General features: G+C 42.2%; 3 protein-coding genes across 3 annotated transcripts; 1 reads left to right on the forward strand and 2 right to left on the reverse strand.

Annotated features, from left to right (window-relative positions):
• Positions 1-418: 418 nt before the first annotated feature.
• si:dkey-66i24.7 (uncharacterized) lies at positions 419-1,472 on the forward strand. Its single transcript, XM_056288243.1, has 2 exons — positions 419-542; positions 868-1,472. The coding sequence occupies exons 1-2, from the start codon at positions 449-451 to the stop codon at positions 1,470-1,472; spliced, it is 699 nt and encodes a 232-aa protein (XP_056144218.1). The 5' UTR covers positions 419-448.
• Positions 1,473-3,411: 1,939 nt separating this feature from the next.
• Positions 3,412-5,701, reverse strand: LOC130119662 (putative nuclease HARBI1). Its single transcript, XM_056288242.1, has 3 exons — positions 5,048-5,701; positions 4,291-4,531; positions 3,412-4,125 (listed from the first exon to the last, which is right to left on the reverse strand). Exons 1-3 carry the CDS (start codon positions 5,354-5,356, stop codon positions 3,416-3,418), a joined length of 1,260 nt encoding a protein of 419 aa, XP_056144217.1. The 5' UTR covers positions 5,357-5,701; the 3' UTR covers positions 3,412-3,415.
• Positions 5,702-6,810: 1,109 nt separating this feature from the next.
• Positions 6,811-16,823, reverse strand: elob (elongin B). The gene is made up of 4 exons (XM_056287931.1): positions 16,741-16,823; positions 10,981-11,115; positions 9,443-9,551; positions 6,811-8,287 (listed from the first exon to the last, which is right to left on the reverse strand). Exons 1-4 carry the CDS (start codon positions 16,741-16,743, stop codon positions 8,175-8,177), a joined length of 360 nt encoding a protein of 119 aa, XP_056143906.1. The 5' UTR covers positions 16,744-16,823; the 3' UTR covers positions 6,811-8,174.
• Between the last annotated feature and the right edge of the window lie 1,756 nt (positions 16,824-18,579).

The following is an 18,579-nucleotide window of genomic DNA, read 5'->3' on the forward strand; positions in this document are numbered from 1 at the left end:
ATCGCCTTGGTTAGCCGCTAACGCCATCTTTAGCCAAGCGACAAAACAGGGAGGTGGTCAGGGGTGGGAGCTAAGAATGAAGGGGTGGGTCAATTACATTTATCATGGGTCTTGTAGTGTAAATTATGCCAGCGGGTCACGTCTTGTAGAAGGATCCTTCCCGTTAAAAACTACATATCCCTCAACAGTAAAATAACGTCTCTCCGCACTTCTCGTGACTCGACGTGTACATGGATTGTAGTTTCACGGGCGCACTGAGACGCACAAACCCCGGAACGCGACGGCGGAACAGGACTACATTTCCCTGGCTGCCAAGTGAGGTTGTTATAATCATCGTTTTAGTCGATGCGGAAAAATCCACCGGTGCCACAGATGTTGTTAAATTCTACGATAAATTCAGAACTCACCAAACAAACAAGTTTCATTGTATTCCTCGCAACTTAACAACATGGAGGTAATCGAGACTATTGTGACTGAAAATGTTGAAGTCGAAGAAAACGAAACTGTGGTGTCCAGTCTGGACCCTGAAAAAACAAAAGCAGGTTAGTGCCTCCAGCCCCATATGAATGGACTGCATCCAATCACCGTATGCACAGAGCTTAGTAAATTAATTATAATTGACAAAAACAACTATACTGTATCTTGCCCGATGTCACTCAGAACTATTATTTCATATCGCGAGAGTTATAAATAAATAACAATTAAACGTAATTTAATAACTCTATATAGAGGATTTGAAAGTTAACACAGGTGAAAATTTAATGACTGAAACTCGGTTGGAGAGCTTTTTTGGTGTTCAGGCCCGTTTTTTTTTCTTCGTTTTTTTCCTTCTTACCTCTTGACATCTCGTAATGCTTCCTTCTCCAGAATTTGTATGGACCCTGCAGGCCACATGGCACCTTGTTAACACACGCCTGGAAATGGACCAGGCTTTTGACCAACCAGTATGTAAAAAAAAGAAACTGTGGGAAATGGTGGCAGAGAAGGTTAACGCCAAGCTAAGAGAATCAGGAAACTGTGATGTGATAGTCAAGGCATACGAATGTGATCTCAAGTGGAGAAACATGCTGGCCACGTACAGGAAGAATGCTGAAAGGGCCAAGAGGCTGGGGGTCAACAGTGTCCACTGGGAGTTTTTCAAGGCCATGCATGAGGTTTTGGGCAAGAGCAGGGAGGAGATAGAAGCACAACGCAGGGCTAAACTAAGTGGGACTAAACTTGGCAAGGCCATAGCCAGCAAAAGGTTTACTCCTATCCTCCCCACACCTCCTCCAGCTGCATCCCCCAGCCCTGCCAGGCCTCCACAAGACGTCCTACAGCTGTACATGGAGCTGCAGGAGAGGAAGATGAACATGTGGGCCCAGCAGAAGGCCCTGGAAGAGAGGAAAATAGAGGCCATTAACAACCTTGCCCAGGCCATTTCTAGCCTAGCTCAAAAAAACTGTGCTCAACTTCCAAAGGATGGACACTAAAGCAAATAGCATATGTCTGACCTACCTTTTATTTTGACCTCCTTTCAGATAATACATTTTTGTAACATTGTACATACAAGTAAGACTGTTTCAAATAGATTAATTTTTGCTTCTGCACCAGCAGAGTATAATAGTTTCCAGAATTATCTGGTCTGAATTTTTAGGATCTGAAAATTTAATTCAGTTGAATTACAAAAACATGATTTTCAGCAAAGGGGAGATTGATATTTCACAATTTCATATGAGGCAACATTTGCAAAAGAGTAACAGGTATTATGGTGGGATTAATAAAATGACCTGGTTCAGGAGTGTTTATTGTAACTGTCAGTCAAATGCAGTTAGTACGGTTGTTTGTTTTTGTTCAGTCCTGCAACGCTTTCAGATATTACCACCACCAAAATTGGAATATTGAGCATGATATCTTAAGATAAAGAGTGTAGAAGAGCTTAAATTACTGTATAATTCATGAAGGCTTCCCACCATCATTACAATACCCATTGACTAAATAACATGCATAGCCCTAATGCGCTGCTTCCAGTCTTTCAAAATTATTATTATTACTATTATTATTATTATTATTATTATTATTGATGTGCTCACGTTGATTCAATTGCATTTTGTGCCTTGGAGAATCTATGCTACAGGTTGAACCTTGAGCCTTGTGAAGAAATAATTGGCATATTACGATTTCCAGTCACACTTTTGGGATAAAGTGTAAATGAAATTGGGGCTCCAGAGAAAATTATTCATAGCACAGCACCAATAAAACGTTTGCCATCAAGTGGTCCCCCCAAAACTACCAGGTGTCTGTGATCCTTGTATTATCATGACATTGCATATAAAGGTGCATTTTACATAGTTTGGGTTTATTGGCTTTAGGGGTCATTTAATTGCAATGATTTGTCTTGGACTGCAGTCACTTACTGGTCGACTCAGGTGGTTGTGCTGCTGAAAAGGAATAAATGGCATGGAAATACTGGGTCTGTGGATGATAGTTATGTTTCTGTTGAACTGTTTATGCAAAATTTTGAAGTTGCAAAAAAGATGTGCTGAAACTGAAATGCCAACTTTAAATAAATTCATGATGCATTTTTTTTTTTTACATTTACCTGAGATGGAAAAGCTGACATTTTTGGGAGACTATGCAATTGACAAATGGAAACCCCCCCATTGTACTTGTACTTGGCCAATTACCCCACTCTTCCGAGCCATCCTGGTCGCTGCTCCACCCCCTCTGCCGATCCGGGGAGGGCTGCAGACTACCACGTCTCCTCCGATACATGTGGAGTCGCCAGTCGCTTCTTTTCACCTGACAGTGAGGAGTTTCACCAGGTGGACGTAGTGCGTGGGAGGATCATGCTATTCTCCCCAGTTCCCGCTTCCCCCCAAACAGGTGCCCCGACCGACCAGAGGAGGCGCTAGTGCAGCAATCAGGACACACACCCACATCCAACCTTCCACCCACAGACTGTAACCAGTCGAATTTCATTTTGTTTTCCAATAGTGTTAATGTATGTATCAGAAAAAGTTGCATAGTACGTAGTCAGGGACAGACAGGATGTAGTGCAAAAATGTCATTTGCAGAAATCAGACACACTGAACCAAATCCAAATGAAATTAAAAAATACCAAAAAAGTCTTGTCGTTCCAAAATGATGTGTAAATGGAGATGGCAGCAGGTTTGCCTTAAAATCCTTCTCTGAGTAAACTAACCTAACTACTACACAAGTCTAAATGAGTTATTTGGGATTTTTTTTCTTTTACACATGTAAGTGGTTTGACCAAACCATCACCTTAATCATATTATTGATAACAATGGTAGTGTGTGTAAGTCAAACATGTCATGAGTAAAATTCTCTGGCTAAACAAAAAAAAATGTTCCATAAAAAATTGTCAATTTCCCTTTTAAACAAAATTCTACAACAGCCCTCAACAACAGTATCATCATAAACTTCCTGAGTCTAACTGATTAAACAATAAATCTGAGATGGCATCCCGTCTGCTCACACCCTCACTGTCTACCTCCCCCTCACCTTCTTCCTCCATCCTGCCTTCATCTCGTTCAGCCTCTCCTGAAACCACTTGCCCCATATCCAGAAACACATTGTGCAGTATACAGGCAGCCAATACAACCACTCTGGCCCTCTCATAACTCCCCATGTCAAGATATCTGAGCCTTTGAAACCTGGCTTTCAGGTTAGCAACAGCTTGATCCATGATGTTGAAATGTGCCTCCAGTGTCTTGTTGAAGAGGTCCTCTCTTGGTCCGTGAGTTACAATGTGTGGGGTTAAAATGTGAGCAGTGAGGGGGTACCCGGTTCTGGCTACAAGGCAAGAGCCTGCGGGCATCAGCTCAGGGTGCTGTTTCAATTTGTCTCTCAGGGCACCGGCTCTGTCTAGTTCAGATCCTTTACTGATTCTGCAATGCAGGAACCGGCCTCTGTAGTCACATACAAGTTCAAGGTTGAGCCACGCGTCAGGATGGGCATCCTTCTTCATCCTTTTCACCTCTGGCACTGTGCTCTCCACATCCTGTTTCCCTATCGGCAGACGAATAGGGATGCAAGTGTCCCCCAGGACCCCCAGTACATGGGGTAAACCTTGCCCTTCCAGCAGATCAGAGAAGGGGAGAAGGGACTCTAAAGCCTCTTCACCTAGTTAAGGAAGTGGGAGAAAGACAGAGAACACCAAATGTTATGGCGGGTAGCAACATTTGCCATGCATTTTCACCCTGTTGCTCTTGTACTAACTGGGTTATACTATGGCCTTATTCTGACGGACTTGATATGCTGCAACAGAGAACACACGAATCAACATACCAACTGGCCACCGGATTTGTTCCTCTTCCAGCATGTTAATACGCTCACAGAAAGAAAAAAATATCCTGTGGATGTTGCCCTTCTCCAGGCGGAATCGGGTCGACACGGAGCGGTAACTGATGCGCTTGGACAGGAGCATAAGGGACAGCAGGACCGTATGGGGCAGAGACAAGCGTGCCCGACCGGCCAGCCGTGTCCTATTAGAATGGTATTTTGAATTCTGGAGCAGGTCCGTAATGTACTGGTAGAAAAGAACACATAAGAGAGAGATGTGTCACAACAGTAGTGTGCCCTGTTTCATTAGTCAGACCAAAATTAAGACTAATATTAAAATAAACTTGAACGGCATCATATTACTTTAATCTTCATACATTTTGTACTGCCTCTTTCTATTGAAGGAAAAATTAACAGGTTCACTTTCTGATATTCATGACGTCATCAGACATTACGTACATCCTATCAAATCGAGCTATCAAAATATGAAACCCCGCCCACCCATACTGACAACCTTTGCTTGTACTTGTCACTAAAAGGTCAGCTCATGAGTATGAATAATAGACGACCCCCTCCCAGTTCTTGCGGCGGCAGTTGTTACGAATAAACACGTTAGTCATTTACACATAATAACATTGCTGTTGAATGTTATTATGCCGTCTTGGGGGATTACAGACGTGACAAGTTAAAAATGATTGCGGTCGGCCCTTAAGTAACAAATTTAATTTGAGGTACAAGTCATGAAGTGTGCGGGTTGACTTACGTTGACTGCGGTACTTGCCACGGTGTCGGGTGACTCTGAGGCCCCGGCTGCGTCTTCCTCAGGCGGGTCGGATCCGGTTGCTTCAGTCGGTACAAACGGCGGCTCGGCGTACGCTCGGGTCTGAACTAACTGTGCGTACACCGCAGGTGGCTGAGCTCTCACCTTTGCGAGTACATCCGCCTCCAGGATGTCTTCAACCGCCTGATCCAAACGCTGCTCCAGTTCGCCCTGAGACAGGGGTTCCCATTCCCGCTCCATCATATCCAGAACGGCCCTGCCTGCTGATTGTATATATTCGTCTACATCCATTCTCCCCAGGCCCAATTACCACGATTTGCTGAATAAAGCAAACTCGTTTTCCACCGTCGTCAGCACCGCAGCATGGCAGACCAGGTAGCAGCGTTAGCTGTGGCTACCTAAGGATATTATATTGTTTTCTGCGGGCACACTGCTAAGCTAGCCGGTTAACGCTAGATAACTTAAGAGCTGCTAGCGTTAACTTCCTAACTTATCCTCTTGGCAGTTCAAGTGACAATACATTAAAGTGAGCAAAAGCCCGCGGTTAGCGAGGTCAAATGCTAACAAATGTCAGTGTCGATCTGCCTTTTTTTTTTTGCCAAAATGTATCGGTGCACGTGGACATTAACGAACTGTACTGCGTTTGCTAAGCTAACCCCATGCGCAGGACGCCGGTGGTAAACAAAACGAGCGAACGTCTTACATCGACACAGAAATGGGCTTGGTAGAGTGGGTATTCACACGAACACGTCAACGTTTTAGAGTTGCCGTTTGTAAATGTTGCTTATACGATCCCCTACTCCTGCGGTAGTGATCTGACGCATTTCACTTCAAGTATGGACCCACACCTTTATGTACAAAGGCAGCTTTGCCTGGAGTCCTTGCTCTATTCTAAAAAAAAAAAAGAAAAGTAAACGCTAGTCCATAACATCAGATTCATGACTCCGACCATTTGAATTATTTCAACGAGACACATTTCTGCGACCCCTGTAATTTACCAATCTACAGTCAACAGAAAAAAATGCTTTCAGACAGTTGTGAGAAATTGATTCTTTTTATGGCCCGAACAAAAGAAAATAGTATCAACTGCCAGGTATTTACTGTCTGCATATTAAAACACATTTAGTCCCAAGGGACACGGTAAGTGTAGATACTATATCTGTTTGGCTCTATAACAAATGATACATGTACAATTATTCAGTTGAGTTTTGTATTTTGTTTATTATACGATTCTTCATTTGTTCACAATCCAATAAGTTACAAAGTGTTTGTAATGTACATTTGAGAACTACAATGCCATCTGTGTGTAAAGTCAGTCATACATTGATTCAATACTTCATTAAAGTACTTGGGGGGACAGAGTTAATACGTTTTAAATTGCACTATGAATTGAAATGTTGTGGAATAATTGTTCTATCATGTTTAAAGAGGTTATAAAGGAAGACACCGAGAACCTGGCATTGATGGACAACACTTCTCTTTATATAAATATGAATAACCAACAGAGAACAACTTCAGAGCATGTGCCTCCCAGTAACACCCAAGTCAAACTGTGTCTGGGTTGGGGGGGGGGGTGAAACTTAAGCAATAAGGCCATATCACTTACTGATGGCCCCCTTTTTTCCATAGTTCTCATTTAATAAGAAGGTAATGTTGAGAACTAAGTGCATAGTCAGCTTCACACCATTGTGCAAATACAATTGCCAGTGTTTGCATAGTGTACAAAAGACAAAAGTTCACAGAGATGAAAAACAATTGTTTTAATTTAAGGTCAGTTACAAGTGCAGCTTGGACCAAGTCCCACCTTTTAAAGCTCCATTTAATCTTTCAGTTATTTGTAATGCCGTAATACAATACACCATGTTATGTTCATCCTTATTCAGGGAGGACTTTGATATTTGACATAAGCTAACTCGTGTAGAAATCAGGGTTGTTTTTTAGTTTGTTACTTGACTTCAATACACTATTTTTCTTTTCAATTCTACTTGTTTCATGAGAGCAAAATGGCTTTTCAGTAATTTAGGGGGTAATACAACAAAAGTTGCCGCATTCATAGGGGCCAAGGGGACATTAAACCCCCTTATCACAGGCTTAACTATGGTTCATCACACAAAATCCACTGAACAATTACTAAATAATTATACCTTCAAAAACAATTTAAAATTGAAACAAGCCTATTGACTGCAGCCAATAAGATCTCATCGGAATCAGCCCCGCTTTAACGCTGTGGAGGAAGCTGCCCCCCACTTCAGGTCTAACGGTGCACTCTAGTTATGCTGCCATGTCTGTCTCTCGTTTTGCTTTGAACAGGAGTTTCCATGCTTATGTTGTCCATGTTAAAGATGGCAGAGACTGACACTTGATGCTTAAGCATGTTGGAGCAGCATGGCACAGAGGAAACAAACAGCACTGAGGCTTCTGTGAGGTGTTAGGAAACTAAATTACTGATATGAAAGTACCACCAAATGGGTGTTGGTGCCAAATTTTCCCAATATGTGCATGTTTGCGTTTTATAAGGCTATTCCATCAACAGCTGAATCCACTTTATTTCAAAATAATTTCATGCACATATTCTCTAGATAGACTAGTACATTACAACTCCACAAACCCTTACTTTTGCAACACATACAACCAAGCCAGTCATTAAAACTGGTAAATCCCAATATTTCAGTAAAGAAAAACCAAACAAATGCTTAAAGATTAACTCCCCCTCAAATTCAAATCCCCATTTATGCCTCCAAATAAAACACAAGCAAGGATTTCACCTTAACCCAAATAAAGATTAGCATCAATTAAATAAGGTACATTTCTTATGTTCAGCCTTTACAAATCCCACGGATGACTGACAGTGTTGTGACAAATCGGTCAGATGTCTCTGAAAGGTTTCTGTGTAAATTTATCAACTTATTTAGCATGCATTCAGGAAAGAAAAAATATATATATATATTTATATGGGCAAGCTGGACATCCCCAACCCTATTTAGAACACACTGACCATTTTTCTGCCCAGCTCAAAGATCCACAGTCCGTAAAATTCAACCCACCAAGGCTTCCTCCCAGATCCCAACCTCCCTCAAATGCCCCCACCCCGGACACCTCAGTCTCTCCTTCACTGTACAGCCTGTTCATTGGCTGTGCTGCCTGAGTCCTGAGGCTTCATGACATCAGGAAGCTCTGGGGGGCTGGAGAAAGTCTCAATCCTCAGCTGCTCAAACGAATCATCTAAGAGACGGTGGCGGTTGAGCACAAGATGACAAGAGACAGAACAGTTTGAATTGGAAGCATAGCAAAAATCACAACAGATGATAGAGATGATATAAACACAAGCTATGTTTTTATCCGAATATACAAATTTTAAGCACATTTTTGAAAAGCTGACAAAAGAAAGCATATCTGTGTGTTTCCCCATCAACTAATGTGCAAAAAAACAAGCCTCCTTGTGTACAGAGGATGAAAAGACTATGCCATCAAATGGGTGACAGTCTTAATGATTGCTCAGCAACAGCTAACACCACTAACATCGCTGTTGGTGTCAACTGTACCTGACTGTACCCTGTGCTATCCAAAGACAAGGAAATGAAAGCAGTATCATAATGGCTAAATCAATGGCTAATAACCATCTCCTATATCATTATTTGTTGAAATAAGTTTCCATCACCCTCGTTGTATCTTCTCTTACGGGCCAACTTCTCCTCCTCAAGCAACCATAAAAATATTCTTGCAATATTGCAAAAATCAAATGTGTACCTGTGCATTTATTCATTTCAGACACAGAATGCTTGGGCCTAACCATCAAAAATCTTGAAACCGGAAGACAGAGTGGAGCCTTATATCTTGCCTCACGCAGCAACAGTTTATTTACTCAACTTTATGCCTCCAATGCTGAGTTTCATCATCCTTCATTAACTTACTGACGCCACAGTAATTGAAGTGGGGTTTGAGTAATCCAAATCCCAGAGATGGGCTGCTAAAGGTTTTTTCACAAAAATCCCACCTGACAGCAACCATTAGATAAAACTACACCACTAAACCATTAAAACAACTACAAAATCGTCCATAATTTTTATATTTGCTATTCGATAAGCGGTTGTCTTAAATACCAAAGTGGTGGAAACTGGAAAGTATAAAAAAGGGTCTGTGTTGTTATGCAATTATTCTATGTAATGCCACTTGTTCATTTTGAAAAAAAATCTTAAAATACATCAAGCACACAACCCACATTGATGGGGGACATTTTGGGTTTCCATGTTGCCATTATCAATAAAGGCCCACATGTCCATAATTGGGGCAAAACTTGCACATAGATCATACAACCCAGACCAGACAGCTGCATGTAGGATGAAAATGGTGCCAAAGGATAAAGCATGACATACTTACCACCAAGACGAAAGGCTAACCCAACAGTAGCTGGGGCCTGGGGTCTGGCTGTCTGATTTGTGAACCCACAGTCTCCAAGTGTTTTACTGTCATCCAGCACCATGTCATCCTGGTGGAGAAAAAGAAACAAAACCCATCGGGGGATTCTAGTCTTGGTTAAAGGGTGGGTCAAAAGGACGGTGGTTTGTGAGAATGGGAGGATTTACATTTAAATGATGATTTTAACTGGTTTGGAGTATTCAGTATTCTGGTTGGAAGAGCTAGCATTGGATTGGCTGAGGGAGCTTGGTCTGCCGCGTCCGGTGGGCCCAGGGACCACGGCCCTGACCAGAGCTGTGCCCAAACAGGAAACACCGAGGGTGGTCTGACAGGGCACGGAAGTGGAGCAGGCTAAGCTAACTGCTAGCCCATGCAGGCTGGCAGTTCTGACAGTCATCCTGGCTGGCGTTCGTTCTCCTGGACAGTGAATTTTTTTTTTTTTTTTAGTTTAGATAAATGTGTTAGTTTGGATATGTGTTCTTGTAGTTGTTGTAGTTTTTGGATATGTGTTTTTGTCTTTGTGCTATACTGCTGTGAGCTGGGGGAAACAACATTTTGTTTAATTTTATGTGCGCAAGTGCATGAAATGACATGACAAAGTCTTTCTGATTCTGATTCATAAATCCAAGCTGGGTCTCTGTTTCAGAGTATCCAGGGTCAGGACATGCAATTGTCTTTTGATAACATTGTATGTTACCCTTCTCATGTACTCATGTTATTATTCATGAAACTTAATCCAATAAACCATGTAGCTATTATGTAAATGAGGTGGAGGAGGCTGTGGTCCAAGGTTGACACTAACATTTTAACACTGCTGAATGCCCTCCTAGATCAGTGTCCAAGACAACAAACCCCATGACAAGTAACACAATAATATGAAAAAAGTAAAATTATATCCTAACAGGCGGCTGTTAATTCCATGCACATGGTCCATTAATCAGTCATTTCCCATTTGAGACAGTTTGTAATCCTTTTTTTTTTCTTTTTTTTTTGGGATTTCCCCCCTCCTTTTTCTCCCGAACTGTATCCAACCAATTAATTACCCCACTCTTCCGAACCGTCCTGGTCACTGCTCCATCCCCTCTGCCAAACCGGGGAGGGCTGCAGACTACGTCTCCTCCGATACATGTGGAGTCGCCAGCCGCTTCTTTTAACCTGACAGTGAGGAGTTTCACCTGGGGGGCGTAGCGCATGAGAGGATCATGCTATTCCCCCCAGTTCCCTTTCCCCCCTGAACAGGCACCCTGACCGACCAACCAGAGGAGGCACTAGTGCAGCAACCAGGACACATACCTACATCCGGCTTCCCACCCGCAGACACGGCCAATTGTGTCCGCAGACACGCCCGACCAAGCCAGAGGTAACACGGGGATTCGAACTGACGACCCCCGTGTTGGCAGGCAACGGAATAGACCGCTACACCACCCAGATACCCCAACAGTTTGCATTCCTACTCCAGGAAATATCATGTAGCCCTATCAGCAAATGGTTGAAGGTACCTTATAAAGCCTCTGTTCTTCAGGTGCCCTCTTCAAGATGCCTTCAACAATCCGCTTCAGCTCGTAGACTGTAGTAGACTCTTTAGCATCTGTGAAGATGGTCGTCTTATGGCGTCTGATCATTAAAAATACATCCTGAGGTGGGATTGAGAGAGAATGCAATGTAACATTGCCACTTGAAACACAGAAGTCCCCAAAGCCATTAAAAAACTTTTGCTGGTGTCCTTTTAAAACAGTTATTTTGGATAGTTCAGATTTGACAGCATCAACTATATCTCAAAGCAAAACAAGGGCAGATTCTGTACTGTCCCACAACACATTTGTGGTGACTACCTTACATTTCTTTCTGAAAAGAGGATAATGGACACTGAAAATGTCACTCCACAGCAACTTTTTCTCAAAAACTGAACTCTTACTTCTGTTTAATGGTGAGACATTAGGAGGGAATTTGCTGAAAATGATTTTGAGGGCTGTTAACCATGATGGAGTTTGGTAGTACACACTCCTTAACAACTGACCACAGCACAGTCAATAAAAATAACGAACAAAGTTTGAGTCAGTTTTGTCACTAAGCAACACTTCTGGTGCTCTGTCAGTGGAAATGGGCAATGAATATCGACTGAACTGTGAAAGAAAAATAATAATTGGTGCAACATGAATTATAACTTGGTGAGGGTAATATACGCTTAATATGAACAGTTAGAAATAACTGGCTATGTGAAGGCTATTTCTTAGCTAGGGTTTATGAACAGGTAGAAGAATGAATTTCATAATCTGATATGTGGTCAGTATCAATGTATTACGATAGAACTCATGAAAACCTTCCAGTCTGTGTGGAAAAGATGAGCCTGAGCAATACAACCTCATTCCCAGAAGTATCAAGTGTCAGTGTATAAACAGATATTTAACCACACTGAGAAACATTGATGGAGGCTTAGTTCAAGTTTCAACTTCTTTTTTTCCTTTTTTGGGGGGGGGGGGGGGTTCCCCGTTTTTCTCCCCAGTTGTAACCCATCCAATTACCCCACTCTTCCAAGCCATACCGGTTGCTACTCCAACCCCTCTGCCAATCTGGGGAGGGCTACAGACTACCACAATCCTCCGATACATGTGGAGTCACCAGCCGCTTCTTTTCACCTGACAAGTCAGGAGTTTTGCCAGGGGGACGTAACGCGTGGGAGGATCGCGCTATTCCCCCCAGTCCCCCCCCCCCCGAACAGGTGCACCGATCAACCAGAGGAGGCACTAGTGCAGCGACCAGGACACATACCCACATCCAGCTTCCCACCCACAGACGTGTGTCTGTAGGGACGCCCGACCAAGCCGGAGGTAACGTGGGGATTCGAACTGCCGTCCCCGTGTTGGTAGGCAACGGAATAGACTGCTACGCTACCCGGACACCCCAATTTTCAACTTCAAAATGAAGCTAGTGACAAAAGCTAAGTAGGAAGCAACTCCAGTCTGGAGTTAACCAAGGTTCTCCTAACACAGCGGCAATATCACTGATGTTAGATATACACTGGCTGATGTCATATTTCCCATCAGTCAAGCGGCCTTTGGGTTTCATCAATCGAGAAAGAATGTACAAACCCCAATCTTGGACAATTATAAGGCAATGTCTTTGCCATGGCCATTACACCAGTCTCAAATCATAATGGTTACGACTTTGTGATGTACAGTTGTTATGGCGCCTTTCAGGGATGGGCAACATGATCCAGAAAGGGCCGGTGTGGGTACAGGTCTTTGTTCCAACCAAAGAGTTACACACCTGAGTCTACAAATCAAGGTCCTTAGCACAGACTACTGGTTGACTAATAGACTTAGGTGTGTAACTGCTTGGTTGGAACAAAGACCTGCACCCACACCGGCCCTTTCTGGATCATGTTGCCCATCCCTGAGACAGTAAACTCAGAAAACCCAACTTGGGAACTTCTGACTTCTGGAAAATATATGTTCACATGATCAACTCGGAAAAAAAATATGGATACCCGCAGTAACATTTTCGCACTTTATTGTTGTCATCTTTACAAGGAGTGCATAAACACATTATTGCAGCAGCTTGCCATGGTTGAGCAAGACAGAAAATGTCTAAGGTGACTACTTCTATCTGTTGTCTTGACTCACAGTTACAAATAGTCCAAATTGAGGCAGATTTGTAACAGGAGTGGCTATGCCTTATGTTGTGGACATCAGCCTGGGTCTGGCTGTGTGTTGTTGACAACTAAAAATAAAAAACTCACCTCTCTGATCTCGTCTTACTAGCGTGGTTATAAAGTCTTTATGCAGTCCCTTCAGTGGCAAACGCAACACATTTTCCCATGTTTATGACAGCTTAACATAATTAAACACTGGGGGTGGCCAACTGTAAACCTGCTTTCTACTCATCTGCTCTCGAGAATACATGATGCAATTAATAAACTGAACAAATTAATCCATGACTGAATTGATTTTAATAAAGAAATAATTCAAATGTGTTTGGAAATGCCATTAGGTCCTCTGTCATACTGGCTAAATACAAATCAATGAGGCCTTGAGTTTCCGCTTACACTCACACCTTATAGCTTAAAAAATAGGCCTATATGTTTGCTTAAACATTTGAAAAGTTTATTTGCACATTACATTAAATCCTACAACTGTCTTTATTTTTTTCCTTAGGAGAGCAATGACCCTACATCACCATCCCAGTCCAAGGATTCTAAAAACAGGAACTGCGTGGGATGTGCTGATGATAATGGATGACACCACTTTCAAGAGGCATGTCTATCTCACCCATGCCCAGTTTGACATTCTGATAGCCCAGCTGAGGGAGACAGGACTCAGAGAAAACCATCAGGCTAGTGGTTGTCCTGAGGTACCTCTCAATAAGAAGGTTCTGATATTTCTCTGGTACATGGCCAATCAAAACATGTTCCGAGAAATATCAAGATAAATTCGATGTGTACCAAGGGGCAGTCCAAGGTGTGATTATTGAGATCCTGGATGCTGTGTGTTAAATTGCATCCCACTACATCACCTGGCCCTCAGACTACTAGAGGACAGCCATCAGTGTGTCCTTTGAAGAGTCTGTGGCATTAGAAACATCACTGGAGCTACTGATGTTGCCATATTAGAATTTAGAGGCCACAGATTCGGGGTGATGACTACATCAACCGAAAAGCATCTTACTCCATGCTGCTCCAGCACATTGTGGATGAGATGGGAAGATTTATAGACATTTTCCCTGGCCCAACAGGGAGGGTCCATGATGCACGGACGTTAAGGACCCCCCCCCCATTCTAATCCTCTTGGCCAGAGAAAATGGGTAACTACAGGCTACTGGGAGACAGGGCCAAGGCCAAGTCATTGGCCAAGCCTCCTCTTTCATTATCAGCCCTCTAAGATATAATGATGCCCTGACAGCTGCCAACCTACAGCATAATGCTTCTGTAAGTCATGGGAGGGTCATTGTTGAGAACTGCTTTGGCCAAATGAAGTGCACATGGAGATGCATATGAGACCTGCAAAACACCAGAATTGACGTTGTGGTCAAACTGATTGTGACAGCATGCACACTACACAATATGCATATGGGGTCTGTGTATGAGTGCAAAGAACATCCCCATGGCTGCCCAAGGGAGGATGATAGAAATGATGAAAAAATAAAGCTGGTCCTTATGCCAGTGTTAAGTTTGTTTACTGTCCATCTTAATTTTTCTTAAATACTTAAATTATGCTAATTGACTGCTTCCTTATCCTTTATTGGTCCATATTGGAAAAGTCCATTCTCTCCATGTCTGCACTGCGCAAAAAACCCCAAGTTGTGTATTAGGAGTTAATTGCCACCACTAAATATATTTCCTTGCATTGTTACCTATTTATTCATCACAGTTCAACAGAATACAGTTGACACTTTATTGCAAATGTTGTGTAACTTAGGTAGGAAGCTTGTACAAAGATTAGAAAGATGTACAAAGAGTAGAAAGGCCAAATTTTCAAAATTGCAGTGAAACTCACACTTAACTTGGCCTGGTCCAAAAGTCATTGCTTGATAGTCACATAACTCAAAAGTCACAGCAACTGTTATATTAACATCAAAATAAAATCATAAAATGCTCGTTCAAGCTAGGATAAAAACAAAAATTTCTGGCAAGTTTACCAACATTTCACAGGGAGCCTCAAAAATAAAAATGAATTCTTAAATCACCTGTTCTTAGAAACTGGCATAAGGTGAGAAATTCATATGTCCTGACACTACTACTACTCTGCTGCTTCATAGACCTTTTATGTTGACAGTAACTGTCATGTGCTCATCCAGGTAGTAGCCCTCCACACCAGCGGCTTGATCAACAAATAGGCCCATCCATGTTCTTGTCTGCATATACTGCAACCAACGAAAGTCATGCAAAAAAATAGCTAGTGGAAACAAGGACAACTTAACTAGCTGCACTGGCATCATCTAATCTGGTTAGGGGAAAACTGATGGAAATGACAGGCTTATTAACTCTGGTCCAAGTACCAGAAAGTTGAATCAGTTCGTCTGGACACAACATTTATTGGGAGAAATGTTTCATCACTCATCCAAGTGACCTCTTAAGTCTCTACTGACTGCAGGTATCCCCACCCTTATAAACAATACAGTTGCATAACGACCGCAACCAACGATCAGTTTCTTATATGCAAGTGGTAAGCTAAAGGCATGGTCCAAGTGGTAAGCTATAGGTATAGGCTGTATATTACACAATAATAAACACAACAAAAACGTTTCATTCCATGACTGCCGTCTCACATGCATGGCCTCTAAAGTAAGTTAATTTTACATTAGTATTTTTGTTAGTTTGAATCACATCAGTTGCCAATCATGTCCATATCAATGAAGCATGAGTAGACTAGCGGGCTAATAATTATTATAAATGTCTTTGCAAAAACTGTAACACTGGCAACTTCAGTTATACATTAAGAATACAAACATATCACATACAATAGTAAATGACTTGTTAAAAGTAATTAAATAGCGTTTGTAATATTATTGTCTTACCATTCACGACGGAGGACGCCATGATTGTAGCTGTTATGACGTCAAGTCGGGCAAATCGGGGCACTAAATTTCCACACGAGTTTCTGAGCAAAAGAATCCCGACCCGACCATGCGTACAAATCATATTTTCCGAGTCGGAGCAGGTAATTTCCCAGTTTCCGACGTGTCACGAACGCAGCATTATTTCGCATCGTGAGTAGCTAGCTAGCTAGCTAGCAACAACAAATGTTAGTTACCAAGTTGACGCTAGTCTCTTAAAAAGCCACAATACCAGTGAGACACTATTTCGGCAGGTTAACCAATCAACTAACCTAGCTACAAAAAGTCTTCCAAGATACATCCTTTTGGAATTAGGTACGCTCGCCAAGTTAATTTTGAAACAACACTGACTAGCTAGCGGCTGGAGCGTTCAGCGTTAACTTGATGGTATATCAGCCCTGAATATTTCAAAATGAACTCTCCGGCGCTAACGTTGCTATATCTGCTTAAAGTTACCATTAGCAACCTTGTCTAGCTCGTGTTAGCCAATCTGTTCATGAGAAACGAACGTTAGCTAGCTAACGCTAAACAAAGACATCAACACTGTCTCCATTAAAGCTCGTTGTAGCAAAAGCAAGGCTCGGCTAATGACACCACACATTTCAAAACTCGGATAATCGGTTGAAAGACTCGCTGCAGTAATGCTAAAAGTCAAAACGGTTGGACATTAAATGACAAGCTATTTCTCTTTTCCTCACTTAGCTTACCATTTCTTTCGGTTGGTTCCACACCAGCTACGCCTTCACTGCTAGCCCACGCTGCACAGCATCAATCACAACAGCTGTCAAAGGTCCGAGACGTGCTGGAGTACTAGCAACATTCCGCCAGGAGGCGCAGTTTGCCTCTTTACATTACTCAGTCCAATGAAAATACAAAATACGGCTGCAGTCTTCCAGAATTAAATGGTTAAAACCTAATTTCTCCACTGTTTGGCTTTAGTTTAATAAGGCAAGGAGTCTAATCTGAGTTAATTATAAACTTTCGTGCTAAAAAATCCCGATGGCTTCCATATTTGTAATTTGACCAAAATGCGGCAGCCGTCTAGAATGGACGCATCAAAAATGCAGCATCGATCTAACTAATTCAAGTCAGATGGGGGAAATTGATTTTAACGCTACCAAATGATGACTGCAGACTACTCTTTAGGATCGTCAGGGCCACCTTACAACTACTGCGCAGCGCAGACAGGTTAACCATCATCTGAGTGATAATACTCATTTTCTTAGACGCTGGTCTGCGTGTGATAAACATGTTCAGCGGAAATACAATTCTCTGTCATCCACGGACACAGTCTCGTGAATGCATTTACATTTTTTTCATTAAGCAGACAAGTTTATCCAAAGCGACTTACGAGAGAAGTAGCATTTACGAGGTAAATTCGTCAGTCTCCTATGCAGGGGTTCCCGACATTTTTTGGCCAGGCACCCCCTAAATCAAACCTGATTCAATCCAAGACCCCCTTACTTAAAAGAAACGATACGTGGTGGTGGTGGTGGTGGTGGTGAAAGTGGTGGTGGTATGCATTGGGGGGTAAAACCTTACAATCCCCCCGGGAACATGTCATTACATTGCAGTGGTTCAAATAACATTTAATTGTTTCACATTCATAACGTTTCGCAGACACATGTCCAGAGTTTAGAAGCCAAGGCCAGTTAATAATCTTTGGTACATCACTGCAAATAAAACGTTTAGAAGGGTGCAAGTTCACTACGGTGGCCGAAACGCACTTGACTGGGAATCAAATGTGGTGGTGTTTTGTCTGAATTAGTTGTATTTTCATGGTAGCGAGAGCAAGGAGTTTAGGGTGTACAATACTTTATAATATACAAAATGGGTTCGGTTAACATTTCTATATGAATCAACTCTGATGCGGATTTTTGAACCGGTATTTGACTATTGGGAGAGATATGGCTGAAGTGGTCCAAGGCCTCGCATCCCCCTGTGGTCTGTGGCAGTCACGTGTCTCCTGCAGGCGTCTCATGGAGTCATCACAGCCCAAGAGCACCGTGGTCACTGTGCTATACATATACAGGGCAGGACATACATAACACAAGCACCAAACGAAAAATGACTACCTTTGAAATAACTAATCGCAAAGGCAGCTTGCCAATTAGCAGTATGGGTCAGCTATAAAATAAGTCTGTCAATCAGCTCTTTGATATATTAGTTTTCAAAGATAAGGTGCATTGCAGCGCATTGGTCACAAAAATTACAAAACTATTTACTGTGTAATAGTCTTGAAAATTATAACATGCCATGCATGACAACAGTTTCGATAGATAGATAGATAGATAGATAGATATCGCGGCCCTTGTCCATGAATGTCTTGTTCCAGTAGTCCATTTCTCATCAGCTGATGGTTGCTTATGTCATGAAAAAGGCTTATACTGTCTCATAAAGAATTTACATGACTCACTGGATTATTTTGCTCATTATTTGTTGAGCACTTTCGCTACCGTTGAGTGTTTCTTTTAACAAAGTGTTTCATATATACAGTGCATCCGCAAAGTATTCACACCCCTTCACTTTCCCCACATTTTGTTATG

Source organism: Lampris incognitus, chromosome 10 (genome assembly GCF_029633865.1).
Source record: "Lampris incognitus isolate fLamInc1 chromosome 10, fLamInc1.hap2, whole genome shotgun sequence".
NCBI classification, from domain to species: domain Eukaryota; kingdom Metazoa; phylum Chordata; class Actinopteri; order Lampriformes; family Lampridae; genus Lampris; species Lampris incognitus.